Source organism: Olea europaea, chromosome 13 (assembly GCF_002742605.1).
Source record: "Olea europaea var. sylvestris chromosome 13, O_europaea_v1, whole genome shotgun sequence".
NCBI classification, from domain to species: Eukaryota; Viridiplantae; Streptophyta; class Magnoliopsida; order Lamiales; family Oleaceae; genus Olea; species Olea europaea.
In genome coordinates, this window is record NC_036249.1 from 13,001,003 (window position 1) to 13,010,486 (window position 9,484).

General features: G+C 35.2%; 2 protein-coding genes across 2 annotated transcripts in view; one reads left to right on the forward strand and one right to left on the reverse strand.

The window, feature by feature from the left end:
- The first annotated feature begins 2,575 nt into the window (after positions 1–2,575).
- LOC111408460 (metal-nicotianamine transporter YSL1-like) lies at positions 2,576–6,107 on the forward strand. The gene is made up of 8 exons (XM_023038215.1): positions 2,576–2,660; positions 3,117–3,494; positions 3,585–3,760; positions 4,156–4,250; positions 4,356–4,490; positions 4,584–4,773; positions 4,924–5,038; positions 5,212–6,107. Exons 2-8 carry the CDS (start codon positions 3,134–3,136, stop codon positions 6,105–6,107), a joined length of 1,968 nt encoding a protein of 655 aa, XP_022893983.1. The 5' UTR covers positions 2,576–2,660; positions 3,117–3,133.
- Positions 6,108–6,807: 700 nt separating this feature from the next.
- The window catches only part of LOC111407660 (protein HLB1), a 12,190-nt gene continuing 9,513 nt past the window's right edge, over positions 6,808–9,484 (reverse strand). The window contains 5 exon segments of the mRNA XM_023037282.1: positions 6,808–7,068; positions 7,398–7,583; positions 8,133–8,252; positions 8,803–8,838; positions 9,198–9,365. Coding sequence (XP_022893050.1) covers positions 6,958–7,068; positions 7,398–7,583; positions 8,133–8,252; positions 8,803–8,838; positions 9,198–9,365 — 621 coding nt within the window. The 3' untranslated portion in view covers positions 6,808–6,957.

The window sequence follows — 9,484 nt, forward strand, 5'->3', positions numbered from 1 at the left end:
TGAGATCAAACTAGATTCGTAAGGGAAAATCAAAGAAATTAGAACCCTTTCTTTGTGAGGATTCTTGTGGTCCCATAGGTATTCTCTACCTACCCACCTGTGTCGGTTTCGGGTACAGGTACCCTTTTGTTTAAAGGTCGTTCGAGCTTTTCCTAGTTCTCCTCCATTCGTCTGACTCTTTAGTTTTAAGAACGTTGATTTTAAAATTGGGGAATTGTCCTTCTCTAACCTTTACTTCCCAACTTGAAAACAGGCAATTAATGCACTTCACTTATTAATACACATCGAATATTTTTTCTCATCCTTTCAAGCTTGTTTAGTGAAATAGATTACATAGCCCATGTTTGGTTATTATTATTTGGTTATTAAAATGAAAAATATGATCTTTATCCATCACATCAAGTCACCATATTTGAATTTTTATCTCTTTTGTGGGACCCGTAACGACTGTATTTTTCATTTTCATTCTTACATGAATGAAAATAAACGAGGCCATAATATTGAACAATAAATTAAATTTTGTCAACATGTGTACTGAATATGCATTTATGAGTATGCAAATATTAAATTACTAACGTCCACACGAGAAGTTAAAAGTTAATAGGCTTGTCGAAATAGATGAAAAATTGGAGTTATTAGATCTTTTCAAAGAAAAACAATGGAATCTTTAATGTTGAGAGTTATTCTACACGTACAGACATTTAAGTGTACAGATATTGTACAGAATACTCACATCAAATTTTTTGGCAATAAAATATTTATGTGGGACCCATTCATTTTGTGAGATCTGTATACATTTTGTACACTTAAAATTCTGTACGCTCATAATTTTTGTAATGTCGAAAGGCACGTGTAAAAATGAAGATGAAGAAGAAAGAGAGAGGGAGACAGAGTTCATTCTTTAAGAGGACAAAAGAGAGTGGTAGAAAGAAGAAAATATAAGATTAAGAAGAGAGAGAGAATCTCCAAAATACGAAAATCAAAAACGAAGAGGAAGAGGAAGAATGAGGAAAAAAGCAGAGTCAGCTGTCAATTAAGAAGAGAAGGTATGGACAATTAAATCATTACAAGAAAAAATAACTATAAAGAGTTGAGATTTTTGGTTGCTTTAGTGATATTTGATTTGCTTTTAACATAATTTTTTGATTTATTTAGAGCATTTATCTTTTTAAAAGATGCCACGCTCAAGTCTATACACTTTATGCCTAAATTAGTTTGCTTGGAAATGATGAGTGAAGATATTGACATATTTAACTACAGATTTTTTTATTATGTTTGGCTATATGGGTTCATTTTCAAGCTGTATGAAAATTATATAGATTATAAAATTAAATTGTTGGTGGAAAGCATTAAATAAGTATTATTTTTCAAGTAAGAATAATTCTTTTAGGAAACACATGTTTGGCCAGAGTTAAATCCCGGCCAAAAAACAAGATTTGACTCTGGCAGTCGCCCCTCCAATAGGGGGCGCCTTGTTTTTTGGTCGGGATTTGACCCTGGCCAAACAGCACCGGCACGACTCAATTTTCTAATATTTGTCTGTTAGCATTGAAGAGTTGTAATTATCTCTATATTAAATTATTTAAGAGTAAGATCACGGTCACTATCGAGTATCAAATTACGTTTATCATCCACTATCAAAATATGACAAATTCATGAAAGCGATTCAAAGAGTGTCATCTCGAGGACATAGTTGAAAAGTATTAATGCCTCTGCGATTAGCTTAGGCAAATTATACAGAACGGTATAATAGATATTATTTAAATATTTTTAATTATTTTATATGGGTTTCATTATCCCAAAGAGGAAAAGGTAAATCTGACTGGCCAATCAAATTAAACATCAATCAAACGTTCATCGATAATAGAATCTGAAATGATTTTTCTCAAATGCAACTTAAGTGAGATTCTATCTAACTACACATGGCAAGGAGAAGTAAATGTTTCTAAAGAGATTAATCTAGAGGATAAAACTAGTTCTACAGTTCTACAGCCCCCTCACAAAGGAGGGGGCCTTTGTGAGGGAACTATAACCCATGCTATGTGTCGAGCTGTGCACACAGCACGATTCTAATCTAGATGTGGAGACTTTGTTGGACATAAGGAGTCAGTAAACTTTAGCCCATGTTAGTTTAGTTAAGAATCGGATTTTTTAGTATATTTTGATTAAAAATGATAAAATATATTGTTGAAAAGTTAATAAAAATTGTGGATTTCACGAAATGTATGATTAAAATTAATTGTTGGCTTTGAACCCCAAGGGATAGCTCAGTGGTCAGGCCTTGTGTTTGTTTCCCAATGATCATCAGTTCGAATCCCCTTAGAGTCACTAAAGTGAGTACCCAACTGTAAACTTCAAGGCCCATGAAATTAATCGAGGTACACGTAAGTTGGCTCGGATACCTACAGTCATACGAAAAAAAATAATAATAATAATAACATTTGTTGGCTTTGATTAAAATTACCTAATTTCGTTATTTTGCAAATTATTACTACCGGTAGTAATTAGCAAAAAAATCGTAATGTAAGATGCCTGCATCTACCTACTAATGCCTACTTAAAAATCTAAACATCTTTCCAATATAGAATCAATGGAGAGGGATGGCCTAAAATAATTCATTATAAAGAAATCATCTAGTTGACTGAAATATACCCAGAAAAGTAATTTTTTTCTCAAGTTCTTGCATCCTAGTAGATAATAAATGATTTCTTTTTCCTAGTATTTTGGGCATCCTAGATGGCTATCCTATAGAATATAGCCTTCCATAAGTAGACTCTCACAAATATAAAAGTGAAAATTTTAGATTATTTAAGAGTGTAATCATTCTTGGATTTTAGGACATGATCGAAAAAGAAGACATAACGCATATGAAGCTTTCTCAATTGGCTATTCTTCTGCTAAAATTCTGCTTCACATTGTAAAATATCCAAGTAATTTATACGATTGTACTTTCTTTGATTTTCATTCAAATATATTTTATTGCATCATAGGAATTCGAAAAGAAGGGTTCTTTCGTGTGCTTATAGTTATTATTGTCACTTCTTTTATTCACCGTCACATATTTTTTTTTCCGTGTTTACTGAGTTTGAGGTTCATACTATTATCTGATGATGCAGATTAGCGTACTCCAGCCATGAGGGATTTGGAAATCGAGTCGAAGGAGACTGAGAAAGTGGAAATGGAGGAAATTAAGCAGGAAGAAGTCGAGGAGGATCTGAAAAGACTTCAGCCATGGACAAAGCAGATTACATTGCGTGCTGTGATTGCTAGTATTTTAATTGGATCGACGTTTAGTGTAATAGCAATGAAGCTGAATCTTACAACGGGAATTACTCCGAACCTCAATGTTTCTGCTGCGCTTCTTGCATTCGTATTTATTCGAACATGGAAAAGGTTGCTTCAAAAGACAGGAATTGTCTCAATTCCTTTCACAAAACAGGAGAATACTATGATACAAACTTGTGCTGTTGCATGTTACAGCATTGCAGTTGGAGGTTTGAGGCACTTTATTTCCCAAATTTTAAGGAGAATCTTTGCTTTACTTTCATACTAGATTAATTCTTTGATGTTCATTATAATTTCAGGAGGATTTGGATCTTATCTACTGGGACTGAACAAGAAAACATTTGAACAGTCTGGTGGCTTTAGTACTGTAGGAAATTCTCCAAGCAGTATCAAGGAACCTGGGATTGGTTGGATGACTGGCTTCCTCTTCTTAGTTTGTTTTATCGGCCTTTTCGTGTTGATTCCTCTTCGAAAGGTACACCACAAGCTCTCAGTGTAACAGTCCAGTCTTCATACTTAGCAGTAGATTATAACTTCGATTTTAACTTCTTTTTATGTTTTTATACTGTCTAGTACTATCCAATTCTCGCTACCCTTGCCACGTGATCTATTTTGGTCTGATGAGGATTTTCTTTATGTAGCTTAGTTTGTGTTCTAATGTGCCATTTCTAGCAGAAACTCGACTTTCTGAATTAAGTCGTAGAATATGGAGTATTATATTTTTCCAGCGAGCTGTGTTTTAATTTCTTGAACTTGGATCACATTCCATGAATTCTCAGTCAGATTGAAGCAATATTTTTTGCATCCACTGTTTCAGTATAACTTTCCACGTGATTATTTTCATACTTAGAAGTTGTAATTGGATCCCAGATCTTGATAATCGACTACAAGTTGACCTTTCCAAGTGGGATGGCCACCGCAGTTCTTATCAATGGATTTCATTCCAGAGGTGACGAAATGGCCAAGTAACTATCTTTTTTACATCTCAATTTTCACTTTTTTATTGCATTTTTATCACATATTTCTGCGTGTCGATCAGACGTAAAATGATTTTTTGCGTCGTTTTGTAGAAAGCAAGTACGAGGTTTCTTGAGGTGTTTCTCGTTCAGTTTTTTCTGGGGATTTTTCCAGTGGTTTTACGAAGGAAAAGATGATTGTGGGTTTTCACAGTTTCCGACATTTGGACTTCGAGCTTGGAAGCAAACGTATGTCTATATAATCTGCAAAATTTATACTAGGTTTTACAATTTACAGATTGAATTTTCTGGGTTCTTACAGCCTATAGATCATCTCTGCAGGTTTTATTTTGATTTTAGCATGACTTACATTGGGACTGGAATGATTTGTTCCCACATAGTAAATTTATCTTTGCTTCTTGGAGCTGTGCTTTCATATGGCATAATGTGGCCACTCATTAGAAATCTTAAAGGAGAATGGTTTCCAGCAGATCTGCAAGAAAGCACCATGAAGAGTCTCAATGGTTACAAGGTTTTTTTTTTTTTTCCTCCCTTATATCTTCTAATTGACCTCAATCTGTTCTGAGTTTTATGAATTTATGTTGTCAACTTATGTTTTGTAATTGACCTCGAACTATCCTAAACATATATATGGATTTTTCTACCGTTGTACTCTTGGCAGGTATTCATCTCCATTGCTCTCCTTCTAGGAGATGGGCTCTACAATTTCGTCAAAATCTTGAGTGTCACCCTCATCAATTTTCACAGACGGTTGAGAAGTAGAAATCCCAACTCAGGTATCAAACATGAGTTTGTATCAATGTTTGTTGGATTGTGCGGAACCTAATAATACAATACGCTCAACTCCATGGAAACGAAACTCTGTAGCACCGAGGGCATAGCTCTCACATTGTTGCTTTTCTTATACTTTCACACTTTCATTCTGTTTATAATTGCTTTCTCACTACAGCCACTGCTGAAGTTAGTGAGGACAAGGTTCTCAACGATCTCAAACAAGACGAAGTTTTCATTCGAGAAAGCATTCCCATGTGGGTAGGAGCTGCTGGTTACATAATCTTAGCACTGATATCAATGATTGCAATTCCATTCATATTTCCAGAACTAAAATGGTACTATGTTCTTGTTGCCTACATTTTTGCTCCCTCTTTAGCCTTCTGCAATGCATATGGAGCTGGTTTAACAGACATAAACATGTCCTACAATTATGGGAAAGTGGGCCTTTTTGTTATCTCAGCAGTGGCTGGAAAAGACCATGGTTTAGTAGCAGGAATGGCAGGTTGTGGTCTAGTCAAGTCCATTATTTCTGTTTCTTGCATTTTAATGCAAGATTTCAAAACAGGACATTTGACTTTAACATCACCTAGAGCAATGCTATTAAGCCAGACCTTTGGGACATTTTTGGGGTGTATAGTTTCACCCTTAAGTTTCTTCTTATTCTACAAGGCATTTGATATTGGGAATCCTGATGGAGAATTCAAGGCCCCGTATGCTATAATCTACAGAAACTTGGCAATTCTAGGAGTACAAGGATTTTCAGCTTTGCCGAAACATTGTTTGCAACTCTGTTATGGGTTTTTCGCATTTGCAGTCGCGATTAATGTGGTTAAAGATTTTGCCCCAAAGAGGATTGGGAAATGGATGCCACTACCTACCGCAATGGCTGTGCCTTTTCTAATTGGAGCATATTTTGCTATTGATATGTGTGTAGGGACTTTGATTGTGTTTTTGTGGCATAGAATTGACTCTAAGAAGGCAGAATTAATGGTTCCTGCCGTGGCTTCTGGTCTAATCTGTGGGGATGGTCTCTGGATACTGCCTTCAGCAATTTACCCCACCAGTCGATAAAGAAGCTAACACCAAAATTTAAAGACCAAAAAATAAAGGACGTGTATTTCTTCGAAAAAGTAAAAAAGTAAGAAAGGTAATTGATCTTTTTGCCCTTTATTATAGTCGGAGGGAATACTTCCGTAGATAGGTCATGGATTACAATTGTAGCTTTCATACTTCATATTTTGCAAGCATGTAGCAGAGAGTTGAAAAATTACAATTCTATATAACACACAATTGGTCTATTATACACGATTTCTTCCTTTTATCATCACCAAGTAGGGAAAAGATGACGGGTTCCTTTAGGGCACCTTTAATACACAGAATTAAAACTAGACAGTAAGAAATTTTTTTAGCTTCTCGTTGTTTCTTAATATTGTGCAATATTGCCCAATCTACCTTACCGATCATGCAGTCAAGGAAAACGAAGGGGTTTAGCATCACTAAAGCGCTGATTCTTGCCAATTATACAACATTCACATATTTACATTCCATTTTTTACCATTGGTAAATAGGATGATCAGCAGAACAGTCCCCGAGTAAAGTTAGCATGACAGTACTTAAATACTCTACCGCAGTTTATGAAATAACAGGAGTATGCTAACAAGTTCACCATATGTCAAAGCCACAGGCATTTTACCATTAAACTCGATGTTTATGAATAATTCCTTTAATCGAGATTTTGAGTGCTCATTTTTCAATAAAATTTGAGAGAAAATAGCCATGAAGGAAGAAATCTCTATTAATCTCATTCTTACCAACAATCAAATAATATACAAGTCTTACATGAACAATAATCTTTCAGAGTTCATAAAAACTAGAAGGCCACTGCCAAGAAAATGTCCAATGACAATTTACAGGTACAAAATTATCCAGTTATTATACCAGCCAAAACATCAGTCTTACCACGAGCAAAAATTGTGTAAACTAACCGAATCGCATCAAACCATCCATCCAAAGATTCCCATGACTCGGCAATCTGAGATAGAATGAGAAAAAAATAATAATAGAACAGCAAAATGAGAAACAAAATATTTGGAACGTTGGTACTTATCCCTCTAAAATCCAATTATGCATTTGACATTTATACAACAGAATTCTGAAATATTTTTTAGCCACACCCTAGCAGCCAGGGGAAAAGAAACTTCAAAGGTTATTGGGTTTTTGATGTTTTGGAAGTTTCCCTGCCCTTCCAAAGCTGCGATTTTTGATCTAGTCCTTGTCCACAGCAGAGAAGCCTCAAAGTGTGATGGAGTAACTTTAAATAAAATGGAAAACATAGGTAGGAAAAGCAAAAAGATTAATTACCAAGAATACAGGTCCTTGAATAGTGTCGATGCAGAGGCCTGCACCAGGTGGTAAAGTAAGATCAGCACAAGCTGATACGGAGACAATATCTGGAATATCAACTTTAATTGCTGACTTGTTCATCTGCGTATCTAGTGATTTTGAAGAAAGGTTCTGCGAAAGCTGTCTTTGCTCGACTTCGTTCATCTGTGGGAGAAGGATTAGCATTGATTTTAGGAAGCATACTTTCATATCAATGGATTGTAAACATCCTGATTCACATAATCAGTAAATTTACAGAAACTATATAGCTCTTCATGGTGATTCAAGTGATCAGTAAATTGCATAATGAACTTCCTCAAATTTAAATAAGCTCAATACAATGAAATTTCTTTAGATTTGAATAAAAGGGAAATTCATTTCCTAGCACCCAACTTGATGAATATAAAATTTGAAGATAGAGAGGGTGAGGAAATTATCAGAGAAAATCGCTTGAGAATTAAGTTTGAATTCTAAAGACTTGGTATGGTCATTGGTCAATGCATTATGCACTGTTAAATTCAGCAGATTTGGTGATGGGCAATAGAAATAGTATATCATAGTAGTGAGATATTAGTGGGTCAATTTAATATGCTAGTGGAATGGAGAGTTTATCTTTCAACTCAAAGAATGAACTAGGCACTTGCACAATGAAAGTTTGTGAACAAAGCTAAACTGTGCATATATCTCATTACAACGGAAGGTGGGAACTTCTACCTGTCGAAGACATTCGTGATTTAGCACAAACTGAGAATGTTTCCAATCACCATGAGGTGCAACTGGATTTCCCGCAGGTGGTGCAGTCAGATATCCAACCTTTAGATAGGGCAGAGGCAGCTGAAAATATGCAAGTCTCGTCAGCATAATTGCTTGAAAAATAATTCTGAATCATTTTTTTTTCCTTCTTCAAAAAGAAACTAAATGGAAAGAGAATTATTTGCAGAGCCCCAGGATCCAACCCCTGCAATTGCATTTCTGATTTATTAACAGATTGCAAAATGAAGATTGATACATATACCAGTGGAAAGGGTGGAAACGAAGACAATCTGCTAAAAATATTCAGTGTCAGACCAAGATAATGAGATCTAAGTGCAAAGAGTAGAAATTTAGTTATCTCAAATAAAAGACTTTCCTATTGAGTATTTTGGTGAATCACGCCGCAAAGAAACTAAGATGTAAGTCTGACTGCTATTGTTTCTTTCTGGCACTCATTTCTAAATGCTTCTCCACATTACTAATGACCACCAAATATAACCGAATAAATACTGACAAGCTCTGAGAAAAAGCTCCAAGTTTCAGACCTTCTATTTGGCATAAACCATGGAATTTGGCATACATACTATGAATACCTTGAGAAGACAAAACTTAAATGCAAAACAAGACTCACCATAGATCGCACAAGCTTCAATGCACTAGTGTAAACCTGTAGTACAACAGAGAAATCTATTTAAATATGTATATTGGTAATAACTCATTTCTTCAAACTTAACAAATTAAAGTGAGGAAAAAAAAAGGTTTGACACTGGCTTTCTTTTGACTCTACATTTCCTCCAATCTTTCAAAAAAGAGAAAATAAGAGTAAAGTAGAGAGAGAGCACTAGTCATGTGACAAACTTCGCTGAGGCAGAGAAATTGATCATTTCCTTATCATAAGGAATATTATCAAATAGTGCATAGGCTTTTCCATAATCTAAAAGAACAGAACCAACAATAAAGTAATAAGGTAAAATGAAAAGAATGTAATAAAAAATTATGACGGTTCAGGTAATTGGATCTGCATACTGAGTAATTTGGTTTCAGCGCATGTGCAGCTGCAATGTAGATAGCAGATTGGCTGTATAACTCATCGGGTGAGACCTCCTTTGCATTCATGGATCCTCCAGTTCTTGCCATGTCCTCTGCTAATCCATACTGCAAGGCACACAAGATAAGACAGATCTGTATTAAATCCTTGATTTGTTCATCCCACCTTTTCCATTTGGTGGTCTTGTGTGGGCTAGTGTAGGCAGAGATATCCTTCTTTTTATCACTTCCCAAAAAGTCGACAAACTTTTTTCAATGAAGAAAAA